The sequence below is a fragment of the Lagenorhynchus albirostris genome, chromosome 3 (genome assembly GCF_949774975.1).
Source record: "Lagenorhynchus albirostris chromosome 3, mLagAlb1.1, whole genome shotgun sequence".
Taxonomy (NCBI): domain Eukaryota; kingdom Metazoa; phylum Chordata; class Mammalia; order Artiodactyla; family Delphinidae; genus Lagenorhynchus; species Lagenorhynchus albirostris.
Genome location: NC_083097.1, coordinates 148306320 through 148325413, shown reverse-complemented (window position 1 = coordinate 148325413; position 19094 = coordinate 148306320). Strand labels below are relative to the sequence as shown.

The 19094-nt window shown below is 52.6% G+C and overlaps 1 protein-coding gene across 1 annotated transcript; it reads left to right on the top strand.

Annotated features, from left to right (window-relative positions):
• Positions 1 to 3677: 3677 nt before the first annotated feature.
• On the top strand, positions 3678 to 18363 carry STC2 (stanniocalcin 2). The gene is made up of 4 exons (XM_060144210.1): positions 3678 to 4519; positions 6588 to 6730; positions 9509 to 9720; positions 14785 to 18363. The coding sequence occupies exons 1-4, from the start codon at positions 4369 to 4371 to the stop codon at positions 15185 to 15187; spliced, it is 909 nt and encodes a 302-aa protein (XP_060000193.1). The 5' UTR covers positions 3678 to 4368; the 3' UTR covers positions 15188 to 18363.
• The last annotated feature ends 731 nt before the right edge of the window (positions 18364 to 19094 follow it).

Genomic DNA, 19094 nt, shown 5'->3' with positions numbered 1-19094 from the left:
GATAAAAGGAAAGACAGAGACTTTTTAGGGAGGGACCTCTACTTATAAGAATTTCGGAGCCTTATAGCAGCATTCTATTGTTATTTTGTCTGTCCAGTTTCACTTGGATACCTTTTTTTCATTTTCCCTCATAGAGGCATGACACAAAGGAGACATGATGAGGGTAGATTTGGGGCTCACAGCAAAGGATGGGGGAGGAAAAGCAAAAAGTTTGAGAGAGATTTTCTTGATGGGGCGATTAAAGCACGTCGTTGCAAGGGGGAGATTGCCTAAATCGGTATTAACTGATTTGCTAAGGAAATTGAGGAGAAGGTGGAAGACCCAGTATTAGTGCCCTAGGCCCTTGAGCCAGGAAGAGAGAGAGAGTCCACTATTTGGTCAGACAGTTCCCTCTCTAACCATAAGGTGGCGCCGTCAGCCCAGACAGTCGGCCCCAAGGGGGCGTGGCTTGCAGGAGGAAGAGCTCTCCACGAGGAAGCCACGTTTTCCACTCTGGCTTTGGAACTCAGACAGCCTGGACCAGACACCAAGTATCAACCTATGCGATATTGCCTCATCATCCAACAACTTCCCATCCTCCAAGGCCCCACCTGCTCATACCTTCCCATCCTCCAAGAATACCTTTCTAGGCATAGCAACCCACATCAAGATTCCAACTCATTACTTCCCACTCCTCTCATCCGTATCCCCCTTCACAGTGTCAGCACTGGGCCCCTGACCTTTTCCTAACTCCAAAAGGGAATCTAGTCTAAGAGGGTCCTGGAGGTTCATCCTTAAATGCCATCAGGATGTGAAAACAAGATCTCTGGTGAGCACAGATTTGTCACAAAGGCCCCACAACAAGGCCCCAGATGGCAGCTTTATCTTCCACTTGAATACCAAACTGGGCAACCCCCATTCCCGATACAAAACGCACCACATCTCCTCCGTTCATTTACCCCTGCTGGTCCTCCCTCCTGTGATACCCTCTGTTCCTTTTCTACTTGTCAGTATCCTCTCCCCTTTCAAAGTCTAACTCGAATTAACCTACTTATTGTTTGGATTGAACTGGTAGAGTTAGAGAGGAAAACTTGGGTTCCACGCATTAACCACAGAAGCCCCAGGATGTCACGAGGTGAGCCTGCCTCATCCTTTCCACTGCCAGTTGGGTCTTAAACTGAGAAGGAGGGTCCGGCCAGCCAAGACTCCCTGCTGAGCCTCAGGGCAATACCAGCTGGACTGTCCTTGCATCTCCCAAGTCTCAATGCCCACCTAGAGAGACACCAAAGCTGCAAGCACAATGCGTGGCCCAGTATCTATTCTCAATTCATGTTTCCTTTATTATAATAATAATAATAATTACTACCATTATTACTGCCCCTTCCCCACTCCCTACTGTCACCAGCCGCAGTCTGCCAAACCAGTCCTGAGTTACAGAGCTAGAAGAAGGAACGAGGGGAGATCACGACACAGTCACCAGCCTGAGCTCCCCTCCCCACTTCCACCCCAGGCCTGTGGCCTAGACTGGTAATCCCAGGAAACTGCCTCCCGATTCTGCAGAATTTTCTCAGCCCTGATGGGACGGACTGGGGTGGGCATTCTTCTCTGGATGTCTGGCCCTGGCCAAGTGGCCTGACGATAAAACTTTTAAGAACTGGTACCTGTAACTTGCAACACCTCAAATACAGTTCACTACTTTCCTTTTAGTTCTAAAGGGACAGGTGGCTCAGGTAGGAGACAAGGTAGGAGACCAGAATGTCCCCTGTGAGACTGGAGCAAAAAGCCCCAAGATGAATGTTTCCATTATGCAGGTCCTCTGAGGGCAGCCCCAGGGCTTCACGGTGGCAAAAGGCCATGCCCCAGCTCTGGGAGGCAGGAGCCCAGAGACCTCCATCTGCCTGGCCCCTGATCCAGGTGGCCGAGAAGACTCCGAGAGTCTTCATCCAACAAAGGTCGGCTTGCTCCCACCCTGTGGACCTCTCCTATTTCTGTGGCTCAAAGAACCAAGAGACCAGATGCCCTTTTAAATGCCAATATAGCTCATGCTCTCACCTACAGAAAAGGCTCTCCAAGGAAAGAAAACCTACCCAGGTAATTCAGAGGCTTATGGAGTTCGTGGGAGGCCAGACTGCTGCCGGGTTTTTTTTTGTTACGTTTTGTCTTTTCAGGATCTACAGGAGACGGTGTTTCATAAACTAATAAAGGAAGTTAACTACGCAAACAAAAGCAGGGTGGGAAATGCTAACCACCTATTTGAATGTACTTGTACCCCACCTCCTTCCCCCAAAGCTCTGAGGCTGCAAGAAGTAATTGTTATTGGAATCATGGGCATGAGTGGCCAGTTTCTTGCCACTGCTGCAGACTCGGACCCTCAAAGTGACCATTTCCTTGGGCTCTGAAATCGGGTGGGGATGGTGGACAGCAGGTCCCAGGCGCTGCAACCCCGGGGAGAGCCCACCCGAAGGCGCCTTCCCCACCCCCTCCTTTCATTCCTCCCACCTCAAGGCCACTGGATGCGCTGGACAGCCGCGGCCAGAGGCGGCCACCCTGCCCCCACCCCCCTTCCTAACGCCCTCGTGCATCCGGAACCCTGGGAAGGGAGCTTTGGAAGCCGAACGGCGGCCGGAGGATGACCCGGCCCCAGCGTCTCCGCACCCCCTCCCCCAACCGTGTCACATGGCTGCCCCAACGAGGCTCGCAGTGCGCCCCGCCGCGGAGACCCAGGGCCGCGTCGCCACGGGCAGTGGGTGATGAAACCTCCCCGGCGAATTACCGCAGAGGGCAGGGAGCAGAGCGGGGCCGAGGCCGGGGCCGGCGCGGGGGGTGGGAGCTGGTACCCGGGCTCACCTGTTCTCCAGGAGGAGGATGGAGACGGCGGGGGAGGGGCGAGGGCGCGTCAACCCGGGGTGAGTGGCGCGGCGCTCGCGTCCCCGCCCTCCCCCAGCCCTGCAAGCCCCCAGAGCAGCGCCGTCGGACTGACGGTGCCCGGAGCAGTTCCTGTCCCCAGCCCAGGCGCCGGGGAGACGTGAGCGTGCACACGTACACACACAGCGGGGGAAGAGGCGCTCCGAGCGGCGCCCAACTTTCTCCCTGCTTCCACAGGCCGCGGGAGAAAGCGGTCGGGGGCAATCCAGCCCCGGCCGTGCTTGGGGAGGGAGCTCGAACAAGGAAAAGAGACGGAGAGAATTTCCTCGGGTTTTGTTTTCAGGGTTTGGGGAGAATTTTTTGACCTTTTCCATCCGATGAATGAAGAGTAAAGGGAACCAGAATGGGGTGGCGAGTAGCGCTTTGAGAAAATGCAAGAGTATGTTTGGAGACGCGTAAAGTTGCCTTTCAAGCTCCAGCCTCTGGGGCACGCGATGCTCCTCGGCGGGCTGACTCAGGGCTGCCTGGGCCTCCCAGCCCCCCGCCTGGAAATGATGCAGGTCCAGTCAGTCACCTGGATCCCTGCAGCCCAGCCCGGAATCCGTCTGGACTGAGGGAGGGGCGAGAATCTGGCACCAAGGCCCACCAAAGAGGGGCGAAAAGAGGGAGATGGGGCAGTCGCTCAGGCTAAGTCCTATATCTAGTGCTCTGATCCTATCTTAAATAGTTTGAGGGATTTTTTTTTTTAATGCAAAGCGTCACAACGCCAGGAATTCCCATATGTGCCCAGTTTGGCCCCAGCATCACTGTATCCAGGAAACTTCTCCAATCCTCGGGGCTGGGAATCTCAAGTGAATTCCAACAGGCAGAAAGAGGAAACTTTCCCAGCCCGATGCGGGTGTGATGCGAGTCAGGAGACCGGGCGGACGCTGTCCCAGCGCAAACTGTCCCCTCTCGCCCTTCTTTAGCTGCAACCGGAGCTGGAATTCGCTTTTATTTTTTTAAGTCCGTTCGGCCATTGCCCTCGAGCACCCGCACACGCGCATGCATCTCCGGCCGCGCTCTCACACACTCACACACGCACGCAAACGCGTGGCCGCCGCCAGGTCTGCAACTTTGTCAGGCGCTCCCAGCGGCGCTCGGCTTCCTCCCGTAGTAGTTGGGCACAGGCCACGCCTCCCGACCGTGTTGTCAAACGGGCGGGGGTCTCGGATTGGTCCAGCCGCCGGGACAACACCTGCTCGACTCCTTCATTCAAGTGACACCAGAGCTTCCAGGGATATTTGAGGCACCATCCCTGCCACTGCCGGGCACTCGCGGCGCCGCTAACGGCCTGGTCACATGCTCTCCAGAGAGCTACGGGAGGGCGCTGGGTAACCTCTATCCGAGCCGCGGCCGCAAGGAGGGAAAAGGCGAGCGAGGAGGAAGAGTGGGAGGAGGAGGGGAAGCGGCGAAGGAGGAGGAAGAGGAGGAGGGGAGCACAAAGAATCCAGGTCTCCGGGCGGGAGGTTTACACCAAGAACCATGTGTGCCGAGCGGCTGCGCCAGTTCGTGACCCTGGCTTTGGTGTTGGCTACCTTCGACCCGGCGCGAGGGACCGACGCCACCAATCCGCCCGAAGGCCCCCAAGACAGGGGATCCCAGCAGAAAGGCCGCCTGTCCTTGCAGAACACAGGTAAGTGCGTGCGCCCCAGCGGCGGGGAGCTGCTGGGAGAAGACACCCGGCACCCACGCAGAGCGCCCCGGGCGCTTCGCCCGGAACTGGGCGCCCACCCTGGGCCGCGCAAACTCTTGGGGTGGCGTAGGACGTGCAAAGGAAAGCGCGAGGCAAAGCGAGGTCCGCGCCGGGCTCCGCGCGCCCGGAATCCGCACGTGCTGGCAGGGTGATGAAATGGCTGGGGCAGGACTTGTTGCTGTCCTCCCTGGGTCGAGGGTAAGTGAAGCAGCGTCTGACGCGGCCAGTGCCGGCTCCGGAGTCCCCGGTCCGGTTCAAAGCTCCCTGCTCCATCCTGACCGGCTTGCGGGAGGCACGGAGGGTCCCCGGAGCGGGGCTGCGCCCTGAACCCGGAGAACTTCTCTTCCCAGCCGGCGGGCCGCGGCAGGACCGCTTCTCCCCTTCCTCAAAAGATGCCCGACATCCGAGAACTTTGTAGGCGAGACAAATTGCATTTTGAACTTTCCCCTTAGGGGGCATTCCTTTCGGAAGGGGTAGGGGCGGGTGGCGCAAAAGCGTACCTCTGCGGTGCTGCCGCCGTCCCCCGCTCCAGGGCAGGTCAGCAAGGGAAGAAATGGTGACACGGCCCGAACCGTGCGCCGCAGCTGCTTGACCGGCTCTCCGCTCACCCACAAGCTGCCGAGCACAGCCAGGCGTGCAGGGCTCGGGGCTGGCCCTTTTCCCAGCCTCCTGGAGAGGAAGAAAATCTGCCTACAGCTCCTTCGCTCTTCACGGCCCTCCCTTTATTTAGGGGGCCTGCGAAACCGGGGGCGGCGTGCGTGCGCTCACCGCACGAGCAGGAATGCACGAGTGCCCATTAGCGACGCCCGGAGCGCGTGAATCGCGGCCCTGCGCGCTCCTGGCCGGCGCGCCGGGGCCGCGCGTGGGGTCATCCGGGAGTCTCCCACCTCCGTAGGCGGGTGCCAGCAACCGCGGCCCGCGCCCCGCTCATCCTAGGACCCTCGCCCACCCTCTCCTCAGGGAAAGTCCCAGAGCTTTCCCTGAGAATCGAACGTGATTTTCGCTAGTTGGTGACCCTCAATAAATACACGCCCCTCATTCTCTCCGCAGATTTAATCTGAATGTGGATTATCTCCTCCGACCCCGCCCTTCTTCCAAAATATACTTTTCTGATGTAATTTTGTGGTTGGTTTAAGTCAAGGAATTGGGTAGGGGGAGGGAAGGAAGACAGGCTTTGCGCGCGGCAGCCTGACAGTTAGTTAACTCCCTCTCAGCCTGCCCTTTCACAGAGACGAATTAGAGCCACATTCTGCGAAGGGGGGCAGCAAACTCCCGGGTCGCGGGAATTCTAGGGGATGAAGCGTCACCTCACCCCGGATCTCTGTTTAAAAGGAGCCTCTAACTGCGAAGGTTGCGTTTCTGCAGACGAGCCCCCATCTGACTCTATCCCCGAGCCTGCTTGCAAACCGCAGCTTCCCCAGCCTGGTATTTTTAATGCGGACGGTTTGGAGGCGCTGCCTTAATAGGAATTTTGTTTTGATTTTTAGATGTTGAATCATAAAGCTGAATTGAAACTGCTTTTTGGACGCTTTCATTTGGGGGTCAGGAAGGAAATGGCCTTCATTTAATAGCAGCAGCTCCATCCAAGTAGAGAAGGGTATTTCATTGATGAAGTACAGAAAGGAAAGAGCAAGCGGATGGGTTGAAATTTTATTTTTGCCTATGGGTTTAGAAAGCTGAAATATCTTATGCTTTCAGACTAAGTATTCCCACCAATACTTTAATAAGATGAGAAGGATGAAAAATGGAGTGTTCAGACCTAACTTCTGATTGTGACTTTCGCAATGTAGGTTTGGCTAATTTTTTTACAAATATTTACAAATACATTTTCATAAGTAGATGAAGTGATGAAATTTTCTTTCCCTGGTTTTTTAGATCCTGAAATAGTCACTTCTAACTTTTTCTCTTAAATCTTCTTTTAGTCATTACTTTTATTTCAACCCGCCTCTCTGCACTCCCCAGCGTGGCTGAGAATTTTGAATATGATTGTATGTAATTCTCATTTTAGCGGAAATCCAGCACTGCTTGGTCAACGCTGGCGATGTGGGGTGTGGCGTGTTTGAATGTTTCGAGAACAACTCTTGTGAGATACGGGGCTTACATGGAATTTGCATGACTTTTCTGCACAACGCTGGAAAATTCGATGCCCAGGTAAAAAAACATATTGAGCGCCAAGAATGTTTTGTGTTAGCGTAGCGTGATCGAAACGTTCGTTGGAAAGACTTGTTAACAGATTTTCTTAGCTGATGGTCATGGTGGGTTTTAGCACTTGCCAGAGACCTTCTAGGTGAGCAGCAGACTGCCAATGACTCCCCACTCCACTCCTGGAGTTCAGCTTTCTGGACCTGTCATGTAGGCTAAATCCTTCTCCACTCTTCAACTGTGTCTCCACACACAGAGTGGAATGGAGACCAAGTTGAACACTTATCTGAGGATTCTTAGCAGAGAAGACAGAAGCCATAATAAATAATAAACACCTTCTAAGGGACACCTAAGGATGTCTGGCTACCCAGAACCCAGTCTGCAAGGCCCATCACATTTAGGAGCGTAGGTTGAGGGGGGAAGGGCAGGGACTCCAACTGACCATGCCGAAAGCTATTTTCAAGAATAAAAGAGACACAAAATTTGTAGAAATTCATCATCTCCTAGAGGGCATGTGGGGGACTTCCCTGGAGGCTCAGTGGTTAAGAATCCATCTGCCAATGCAGAGGACACGGGTTCAATCCCTGGTCAGGGAAGATCCCCCATGCCGCGGAGCAGCTAAGCCCGTGTGCCACAACTACTGAGCCTGCGCTCTAGAGACCACGAGCCACAACTACTGAAGCCCGCACGCCTAGAGCCTGTGCTCCGCAACAAGAGAAGCCCCCGCTCACCGCAACTAGAGAAAGCCCACGCGCAGCAAGAAAGACCCAACGCAGCCAAAAATAAATAAATAAATAAATTCAGAAGGCATGTGGGCAGGTAGCATGGATAAATCAGGGCCTTCAGAAGAGCAGACTTTTCTCCCTCCTAAGTAGCAGATCCTCCTTTCCCAACCCGAAAAGTCGGAACCCTGAATGGGTCCTGCTCTATATAATAAATATAGTCAGGGCCTGACCCACTTCAGTTATCCCAGGGTGAAGCCCAGTTGCTGTGTGGGCGGGAAATGAACCCAACAAGCAACTTCATGGCTCCAGTGCCCACGATCCAAACACGTTTCCGATGGAGTGGAGCGTTAGGCTCATCTCCTTCATGTCCTCCCCAGCCCACATGTGCACTGTGAAGTGCCCTGTAGTTGTTACAGACTTCCTCTCCCGTTTCACTGGCGAGCCATGACAGTGTTTGGATGAGGCCAACAGTTTAGGTGTGATTTATGGACATCGCCAGTCACCGTGTACTGACATCCTGTAGAGAGCCTGACAAAGCAACGCCTGGGAACCAGAAAGCAATGTGACGGGGCTGGCAGCCTCCCCTACAGAGGATGTGGGGTGGCAGCAGGGGAAACAGAAACCGGGGAAGGAAAGAGGAGTAGAACGTTTGAACTCCTTGAGACTCCCGAATAAAGCATCCCTCCTGGATTAACTGGAATTAGGAAACGTACTAGGAAATCCGGAGGAAAGATGTGTGTTTCAGGGCAATCCCACAGGATGTCAGGGAAGAATACCAAGAACGTATTACTGCAGCCCTCGCATAAATTAATCTTCCTTTTTTCTCTCCACCAACAGCAGTCTGTTCTCAAGTTAGAAGCATCCCTTTCAAGTCAGATCTCAGGCCATAACTACTTCATAAATTGGCACACCCTACCCTCCATCCTCTTTGGCTCCCACTGGAGAGTCAGAGGAAAGGGGGCTACGGGGAGGTGGGTTTTCAGTGATCAGACACTATCTGTAGACATTTCAACTGCTTCTAAAGGAGAGAACTGAAATAAACATGCTGGCTGGCTTCCCACTTCCAACCTAAACCCATTTACTTTCTCAACTCCGGTACGTCCGGGCCTGTCTAAAAAGACAGGGGGTGACCTCTCCAACGACAGCTTGTTTCTAGAGTAAGTGGGGTGCGGGGATCCCTGGGTAGGTATCCCACAGTGCCTCTCTGCCCCGAGAGGTTGATAAGGGAGCTGCCGGCCCGGGCTCGCCGCCACACCCCGAACAGCTGTCTCCTTTCTAGGATAAGAGCGATCTAATGGGGTTGCCAAGAAAGAGGACTGTAGGCCAGATGTATGCCTGGCTGCCTTCGCCACTCGGAGGCTGGGAGCATGGGGGAGGGGCCGTCAGTCGGGCAGTTCAGGCCCCAGATGCTGCCAGGCACTGTGCCAGGCGGGCCTTTTAGAGGCAATAACCCTAACAGTTTCAAGGAGTTGAATTGCTTTCAAAAAGGAAAAAGAATGCTCCTCCTTAAAGGCTAGGAGGAGACAAGAGAGAGTATGGGCTGGGGGTGGCAGGAGGCACTGAGACAGAGAAGGGAGGCCCAGCTAGCACCGGATCTTGACATCCCAAGAAGGAACGAGGGGAGAAATGTGAGATTTGGACAAGCAGGCACCTTCTACTTGAGAAAAACTCCTGCTGAGCGCCACCAAGGAGTTCTGGATTTATGCCTGGCCAAATTCCCCTCTGTGTTCCAGAAGCGTTGCCACCAAACGGCCAACAGTGGGCCGCCTTGAGGATGGAGGGTCATGGGTGGCCCAGGACCAGGAAGGCTAGCAGAGCGCGCCAGGAGGAAGGAGGCCGATGCGTCTGTCTCCCGAATGCGGGGGTATCACGTCCCTCTGGACGGACCTCCTGATGTAGCCTCAGCCTGTCACCTGCCAGGGTGTCTGTGTGCGGCAGGGCCTTGGAGTTCAGTTGTCAGAAAAATCCCTTGTAAGCCCAGAAAGGGTAAAAAAGTCGAAGTGTGTAACAAGGACTGGTCTCTTCCGCCCCCCTCTCCCTCCGCTGTCCCCTCTGCTCTCAGGGCAAGTCCTTCATCAAAGATGCCTTGAAGTGTAAGGCCCACGCTCTGCGGCACAGATTCGGCTGCATAAGCCGGAAGTGCCCGGCCATCAAGGAGATGGTGTTCCAGTTACAGAGGGAATGCTACCTCAAGCACGACCTGTGCTCTGCCGCCCAGGAGAACACCCGGGTGATGGTGGAGATGATCCACTTCAAGGACTTACTGCTGCACGAGTGAGTGCTGCCCTCTGGGGGCAGGGGGGTGGGGGGGAACGGAATGGTGCAACTAGGATAGAGGAAGGGGAGGCCTGCTGGGGCTGGAGGAGAGTCTTCCTCGGTTTGAGGGGCTGGCTTGTAGAGGCTGAACTCTCCTGTCAAACTGGGAAGGCTGTGGTTTACCTCAGAAAGCTGTGCACTGACTCCCTGGGAGTCCCCTTCCAGCTGGCCTTCAGGAAAAGCAAAAGAAATTTCCACCATCGGTTTCCAAATCCTAAGCAGTAGCCACAGGAAATCTTTTCACCGAGCGTGAGATGTGTAGAATTCGGAAATACCTTTCGTCTTCCCCTCAGCCAAGATCCCAATGGTGCTGAGTGTTCCAGGTAGCCGTGCAGGTGCCCCGGCGGACGGCCGAGAGCTGATAATATATACTGAGCGTGTACTAAGTGCCAGGTATTGTGCTAAGGGCTTCATATGCATTTTTCACTTGATCCACATGACAGCGCCGTGAGCTGGGTACCCTTCTCATCTCCATTTTACAGATGAGAAAACTGAGGTTCACTGCGGTAAAGGTCGCACAGACAATGAGAGGCAAAGCCAGGATAAGGAGCCAGGCGGTCGGGCTCCAGGACTTACCCCCTTACAAACCAATCGCTTTTTCTCCTGCCTCCATAAGCTCTCCTTTCCTTTAGAAGGTCCGATTCACCTTCTCTAACATTAACGCCCTCCCAGAGAAAATGCAAAACAAATGACAAAAACTTTAATCAGCTAAACGCCTTTATGCCAAAGTGAGGAAATAGGAACGTACTTACCGGAAGACTTGCAATTCGATCGTAAACCCAGGACGTCTCCTTCCTTAAAAAACATCCCTATGGGATCCTAAATTTTGCAGAGTAGTAAAGCATGTGGGTACATAGTTGCTTCTAACACAGTAGCCCCTGAAGGTTACAATGGCGCCTTCCTTGGGGACTTAGAAAGGAAGCTACTAGCTAAGCAGCCCAGTACAAGTCATAGCACTGTTAGTCTTTACACAGTGACTCGTTGAGCCAAATCAGTACAATTTTATGAACTCTTGCTCCTTAGTTTGTGCCATGGCCTCCCCCAGCTATGTCGCTAAACAGGCCACTCCCCACCTCCACATACACCACTTAGATCACAGAGGACAGCAACCGTCACCTGTCACTTTCCACTTGATTATGAGGCTCTAGGTATCTTGCAGCACCCCTTGGTGCGGTGTTAGAATTATAAGATTCACCGTGAATCTCTGCCAGCAGCTCTTGCCAAGAGCAAACCGATGTGGCTTTTCCTTGAGTTACACTAATGCCTGATAAAATATTTTCTATTCTTCCAAATCCCTAGAGAAAAACAAAGCAACAATAACATCAACAACAATAGCAATAACAATAACTATCATTTTCTCAGTGGGCCAGGCCCTTTGGCCAGAGACTTTGCCTGGATTATCTCATTTATCTTTCCCAACAGTGCCACAAGCCAGAGAATACCGTCCCCATATAACAGAGGAAGAAAGTGAAGCTAAGTGGTTAAAGGTCTTACTCTGAGGTTCAATTCCTACTCTTCAACTTGGGAATTGGTGATTCTGAAGCCAGTTGTCGGGAATAGACCTCAAACCTCCTTGTAACCTAGGCTGCGTTCTCCCCCCCAGACCAGCTAAAGGCTCAGTGGTCCCCAAATGTGGCGGGATTTTTCCCTTTCCTTAGAAACAGCCCCATTACACTGGCAAAGCACTGTGAAATTTCCTTCCTTCAAGGTGCCCCTGCAAGAGGCAGACACCCCATGGCTGAGAAACTCATGAAGTTCCTTTGTCCTCGGCCCACTGTCATCCTTTAGAGATAGTTTGTTGGCCTCAAGCGTGGATGACGGGGCACTAGTTTTTAATTCTATGGTACCTTCTTGGAGCCAAGAAGCCTTTATCTTTCTGGAGAAACGTCTTCTGTGGGGAAACTGAAGGTTTTGAGGTTTTTTGCCACCCTCCCCACCTTGAATTTAAGGAGAGGGAAAGTACTGTGGCTTTCTGACATCTCCTCTACGGAAACACGGTCCGTGGGGCCACGGGACCCTGACTTCCAAAGGACTCCTTACATCATTTAGAGCCAACACATAGCCCCCACCCAGGCCTGCTCTGGAAATGCTGGTGGTCCATCCCGAAAGCAACCCTGGGCCATTTTCTCAAATTCTCAGTGTGGCTGCCTACAAGTCATCTTGCCTCCTGCTAAGCCGGCACCCCTAGCTCCCCACAAATCCCCACTACCTTCCCTTCTGAAGCCACGACTACACACTGCGTCCACTAGTGCTTCAAGCTGAACTGAGGTTTTTGTTTTTTAACTATCTGAACTGATTTGGGCACAAAAGATCCCATCAGTCCCCAAATATCAAGAAGACCATTTAAGAATGTGTGACACTGGCCACAGATAAGAAAATGAAAACTGAATTTGCTCTTCCCTCTAGAGAGGAGGAATCATAGTCACTCCAGAATGCACGTCACCCGCATCCCTCAACCTGATCCTCATTCACCCCAAAACACGTTCAGTTAAAAGGACTTCCTTCAAACCCTCCGCTCCCCTCACCCCTTCCCATCCCACTTCCTCCATATCAACGGCTTGGCCACCACACACCCTGTCACTGAGTGCTGGCAGCCTCCAGCCACGTCCCGCTCCAAGTATTTTAAAAAATCTTTTAGCCTTGCTGACTCCCAGTGGAGAGAGCTGGGCTTTGTCATTAGACACGGGCTGAGCTAGCAGCCGGAGAAGGCACCATGCCAGCTCGAAACAAGCTTAGATGAACACACAGCCCTCCCCACAGTTCACAGCTTTCTCCCCAGCCGACAGCGCTGAGGGCAGAAGAGAGCGTGGACTAGCCTTCCGGGACCACCTCGGGATTCGGAGAGCTCATCTGGTGGGCAGGACGCCCTGGCGAAGGAGGCCAAGAGGCAGTCTGTGCATTCCCAAGAGGGCCCTCCCCTTACTCTGGGGAAAGAAACGTGAAGGAGAGCGTCCCAAAAGGACAGATGCTCAGCCTCCTCGATTTGCCCATCTAGCCCCAGGGGGTGGCAGGTAGGATCAGGTGCTAAAATCCCGAAGCTGCTCTAGCAGATATACTCGGTGACCCTGACCTCCCTGAGGCAGTCAGTTGCTAGTTTTCAAAAGATGGAAGGAAACATACCTGCAGGGAGCAGTTCCCTTGTGTTGCCCCTTGCCTTCATCTCTTAACTCAAGCAGCCTTGGGTCATTGCTGTCCTCGTCATGGTTAGGGGCCTGCCTTAGAGAGTTCCAGCACCCTGCCCATCGGCCGTGCCCAGACTCTCTGACTCTGAAGGCATCAAGGAGGCCTTAAAAGGCAGCTTGATCTCTATCAGCCAAAACAGTCCTCCTCTCCACTCTCAGCCCAGCCCCAGGCCTTCCCAGCCCAGAAGCTTCCAAAGCCACTTTCACACACACACACACACACACACACACCCCCGCCTCATCTCCTTTTTTACATCGATGAAATGAGGACAGTTCACTCAATTACAACTTGAGGACTAATTCATAAAAATGGCAGTAAAGTACTTCACAAGTCTCAAAACACAATCTGCTCTTCCTGCTTGGCGACAACTGTCAACTTGCAGAGAAAAGATTAAATGGGCTATAATGCAGCCCCCCAGGTGGTCCAGGCTCACAGAGGAAAAAAATTTCTTCTTTTCTTCTTCTTACAAATGATCTCATGTTCCAGAGTGATTTCCTGCCCCAAGGGATGGCCCAGAGCTTCCATGTTCCTGATCAAAGATAGCCAGAAATTCTGCCAGTGAGGACTGCTTAAGAAAGCTGGTTAGCCACATGGAACACTCCATACTCCTCTCCCGCCTTGGGGATCTTAAAAAGGCCAGTGAGTGGGCCGGGACAGCCCATTGCCGGGGGGTACCTTTTGCCAGCTGGGCCCCAAAATATAAGAAGCAGGCACACTGCTCCAGTTGTCTGCACACACCTCCCACCCGCAGGAGGAAGGTTTGCATGACGTGGTCATCCAGCACTTTCCTAAAGAACACCCAGGGGCAGCTGGGATGGCCTGAGCAACTGGCCCTCCCCTTGGGATCCCAGCGTGCTTATTTCACAGACAGCTGGCTCTCGTCCCAAGCACGTAGACCCCTGTCAGCCAGCTCTCCCCTCCCTCATCTCCCGTTGTGGGGAAGCCCAGATTGGAAGCATAGAGGTGCTTAGACAGCCACTCCCCCACCTCGGCCTCTGCTACCAAGGAGCGGAAGAGCTCTGTGGGAATTCACATCCCCCCACCCTTCTCTGCCTGTTCCGGACTCCTCCAGATACAGAGGAGAGTGCACCCAGAAACTTCCCAAAACACCCTTTATCACCATGAGCCCAAACCAGGGGCAAACACGGACTATGGGTTAGATGGTGTTTTGGGAGCCTCACGTACAAAGCTCACCTAGGAGAAGGATACCCAGCACAAAGCCAGCCAACCTCGCTTCCCTGCCATAAACACTCCTCAGTTTGGTATTTAAGGCCCTTCACCATTTGCCTAAGTATTCCACTGGCTCCAAGACCCAGCTCCACTCCTGCTAAAACCCTCCTAGTTAGCACACCCTAAACAGACCCGGAGCTCCCCTGCCGTCTTATTCACACAGCTGGCATTCTTGCCCCCCCTCCCCAGAGATTCTTCCTAGACTTCTAGCATATGCACCTGTGAATTGTCCCTGGCCCTTTTATTTGTGCATGGCATGCGGGATCTTAGTTCCCCAGCCAGGGATCGAACCCGGCCCCCTGCAGTGGAAGCGCGGCTTCCTAACCACAGGACCACCAGGGAAGTCCCTCACTGGCCCTTCATCTTGTGGTAGGCTCTCTCCCCAGCCTCCAGTTCTCTCCAATGCCTGGCATGGAGCCCAGTACGTAATGGCCACCCAGTCCATGTTGGTTGAGACCAGTACTCCAAAGAACAGGCTTCAGGTAGTTCCAGAAAGATCGTCCACCAAACCAAACCCAAGCCAAGCGTTGGTCACGTCCCTCCCCCCTGGTATATCGGTCCTGCCCTCTGCAGGCGTACCGCATCCTGGGTCTCTCTCTCAATCTCCAGACCCTACGTGGACCTGGTGAACCTGCTGCTGACCTGTGGGGAGGAGGTGAAGGAGGCCATCACGCACAGCGTCCAGGCTCAGTGTGAGCAGAACTGGGGAAGTCTGTGCTCCATCTTGAGTTTCTGCACATCGGCCATCCAGAGGCCTCCCACGGCGCCTCCCGAGCGCCAGCTCCAGGGCCACAGGGCCAAGGTCTCCAGGGGCCACCACGGCGAAGCAGGTCACCACCTCTCGGAGCCCAGCAGTCAGGAGACCCGCCGAGGTGCCAAGGGCGAGCGAGGTAGCAAGAGCCACGCAAACGCCCACACCCGGGGCAGAGCGGCCGGCCACGGGGCCCAGGGAACTTCTGGAAGCAGCGAGTGGGAGGATGAACAGTCTGAGTATTCTGATATCCGGAGGTGAAACGAAAGGCCCGGCCGGGAAATCTTTCCTCCACGCCGTCCATTTTCTTCTCTCTGGACATTCCAAAACATTTGCCATTAAAGAGGGGGGATGTCACACGCAGGATGTGATGGGGATTGCGGACTTGATGGAGGTGTATGTAAGCGGCATGGACAGGTGAAGCGGAGACTCCCTGGGCGGCAGCGAGGGCTCGGTTGTGCCCGCTGGGTCCCGCACCGGCACATCCCGAAGGGAGGGAGCCACCCGGCGTCCTCATTGCAACTTTGCCTTCTTTCCATCCGCGGAGCCCCTGGGCGGCAGCCTGCGGTTCCCTCTGCTGTGGGAGGCGATGGGGAGGGGCGGGGGTGACCCCCGGGGCTGGATCGCGGCCCAGACCGCAGCTTCTGGTGCTGTCTTGGTGGAGGGCAGCTGGATTCCGGTTTAGGAGTGGGTGTGAAAATCTCCCTGGGAATCGGGAGAAGGGTGGAGAGGAAGCAGGGGCCATGTGGGTGCTTGGCCAAACCGAATCCAGTTTCTTGCATGGGACCTTGAGGTTTGGAGCAACTTGGGAAGGGGCGGGTGAGGGTTCTAAGTGTAATTTCTGAGCCATTGTTCTGTCTGGGGCACCCTGTCCGAGGGAGTGGCCCCTGTGTGTTTGTATTTTAACCACTGCTTCAAGTCTCGATTTCACTTTTTTTTTATTTATCCAGTTACATCTCCCTATCTGTCGTCTAAATAAATAGCTTTCAAACAAAGCAACTGGGTCATTAAAACCAGCTCAAGGGAAAACAAAAAACAACCCATCTTTGGGGGCTGAATCGTTTTTAGTGCTATTTTAAAAGGAATCAAAGAGCAGTGTAGCCGTACATCTGACGGCCTGATGTGGGCTCATTGCCACTTAGGGCAAAGCCACACCTGGAGGAAAATGCACACGGGAGGAGTGCATTGGACAGATTTCCTTTTGCATTTCGGTATCTCACCTCAGCCAAGACAGATAAAGCACCGCACCCTGGATTCCATGAGGCCAAGTTGGAAAGCTGGCCTCTCCGCGCTGGAGGATGGAAAAGGGGAACACAGAAGGACTACTCAGTAATTTTCACCAAGGAATGCCGACCTTTTGCACAAATGGAGGAGACTGCTGAAAATCGCTGAGGGACGAGATTTCCCAGATCCAGATTGAAAATTTAGCAATAAGAAAAGGAGTCAGAGTAAACAAAAGAAAGGCAGAGAGGAGAGACAGAAGGAAAGATACAGGGAGAAGATTAGAACAGAAATCGTCAGCAGTGGATGTCTTGTGGTTACTGAAGAGGTTTCAGAGATAGGACTTTACTTCTCTTTCCCAACAGGCCACAAATTAAAGCTTATCCTTTCTTGCAGCCAGTACTCAGACAGGAGCCCAGTATTGCAAGGAGTGGATGGATGTGCTGGGCCAGGTCCTTCTAGAGCAGGGGTCGGCAGACCTTCTCTGTAAAGGTCCAGACAGGGAATACACTATTTTCGGTTTGGCGGGTTGCATGGTTTCTGTTGCAGCTACTCAACTAGGCCTTTGTCGCCTGAAAGCAGACATACGTAGACAACACATACCAAATAGGCTTGTCTCCATGCCATTAAAATTTTATTTAACAGGGACCCAACTGGACTTGGCACTTGGGCCTGAGTTTGCTGACTGCTGTTCTAGTGACTGGGCAAAAAAGTATGCATCCTCCATTTACATCAGCTCATAGCTTTCCCTGAAAGCAACCTGAGGCCAGAGATAAAGAAGCTAAATTTATCTACTCGAAAATGATTTGTTCCACAGAATGCCCTCACCCAAAGCACAGCTAGTGTTTATATAACCCAAATCCAATCTCATTGCTGCCAGGACACGGTGCCGGAGCGTCATTTCCCCAATCTTTCATGATCCACGTGGGAAAGAAACCATTTGGGTGTCGGGGGAGGGGGACAAAAGGCTGGGAGAAGCACCTAGAGAGAGCTAGAGCTGCAGAAAGAGGAGGAGACGGTGCACTTAATCCGGCTCTGCCCTCGGAGGGAGGAGGACCAGTGTGTCAGGCTCCGCCATGGCAACCGAACATAAACCGCGTTCGGTTTACGTTCAAGCCACGAACGTAAGCGGTGGATGCCCTCACTGCTTATGCCTTGAGAACGTGTCTCAAGCCACGCAGCACATGGACTGTTTTCCTTACATCACTCAAAAGCTGAAGCAATAACAAATTCTCTCGCGTCGCTGGGTCAGCTGTTCATCTGTTCGCCGGCTCCTGGGCTGGATGGGGGAAAGGCATCACTTTTATATTTTCCTCAGTGTAACTGTTTTACGTGTTCGCTCCTGACGTCCCACGTGTTGCTTCTATTGTAAATATTTGTCATTTGTATTTATTATCTCAGTGTTTTCCCCCAAGGCATAAAATTGCTTACTGTGTTGATTTGAACCGCCTCCCTGATCTCTGTTGTATATTTTTCATGCCACTGTTTTGTTTCTTCTCAAAAGTCAGGTAGAAATCCTTGCATTCTGGTTCCTAATGTTTTGAAGCCTACAATCGTATTTATTGCTGAGATTCTTTATCTCAAAACTGAGGAAAATCCAAATTCCTGTAAGCATGGACAGAGGCATTTGTACAATCTAAAATGTAAGCAAAGTCGTCCTTAAAAATAGGCCCTGAACTTGGGGCTTCGTACTTCATACAAATTTGCTCTTGAGCCTTCCTTTGAGGAAGGATGTGGATTCCAAATAAAGATATGATGTTTATTTTGAGCCTTGCATCTTAACAAGATGATCCAAACACCTCTCCTTTGTATCAATAAATAGTCCTGTTATTCTGAAGTGAGAGGCCTGAGTAGAGTGAAATGCTAACACTCAAAACTAAAATAGAAAAACGCCAGCCCAGAGCTACAGTCATACTTTGACACACACACACACACACACACACACACACACACACACACACACACACACACACACACACGGAGAGAAATTTCAACTCGAACCAAGGAAAAGTCTTCGTTAGAACAACATGGGAAAACAATGCTTCCAGGGCCCATTTCCTAAGGAAGAACAACCCTCATCCGATCTCAACATTGGTGCCACGTGAGCTTGCTAAGTCATAATATCTGTTTCTGTTATGGATTTAGGCAGCAGGACCTGTACATTGTCACATTGCATTATCTTTCTCCAAGCGTTAATAAAGGTTTTAAATAATTGACTTCCCCTTGAGTAGCGGTATTGTCTGAGAGGGCTTTGGATGGGCCAAGGGAGATGGCTGTGAGCAAGTGGGGTTTGAGTCCATTTTAAATGCTGGATGTTCAGATATCTACAAAAGAGAAACAGACTCACAGACATAGAGAACAGACTTGTGGTTGCCAAGGGGGACGGGGTTGGGGGAGGGAAGGATTGGGAGTTTGAGATAAGCAGATGCAAACTATTATATATAGGATGGATGAAAAACAAAGTCCTGGGACTTCCCTGGTGGCCTAGGGGTTAGGATTCCGGGCTTTCACTGTGGTGGCCCAAGTTCAGGGCAAGATCCTGCAAGCTGTGTGTTGCCAAAAAAAAAAAGACAAAAAAAAAAGACAACAACAAGGTCCTACTGTGTAGCACAAGGATCTATACGCAGTATCCTGTGATAAACCATAATGGAAAAGAAGATGAAAAAAGAATATATATTATATGTATAATTGAGTCACCTTGCTGTACAGCAGAGATTAACACCACATTGTAAATCAACTATACTTCAATAAAGTTTTTTTTAAATTCTGGATGTTCAGTTTACAGGGAGGGGAACCCAGGGAAGAAGACCGCCCTGGGCTTCTCCTCCATCACGGGGACTCTGTTCAAAACCCTGCCTGGGGCTTCCCTGGTGGCGCAGTGGTTGAGAGTCCGCCTGCCGATGCAGGGGACACGGGTTCGTGCCCCAATCCGGGAAGATCCCACATG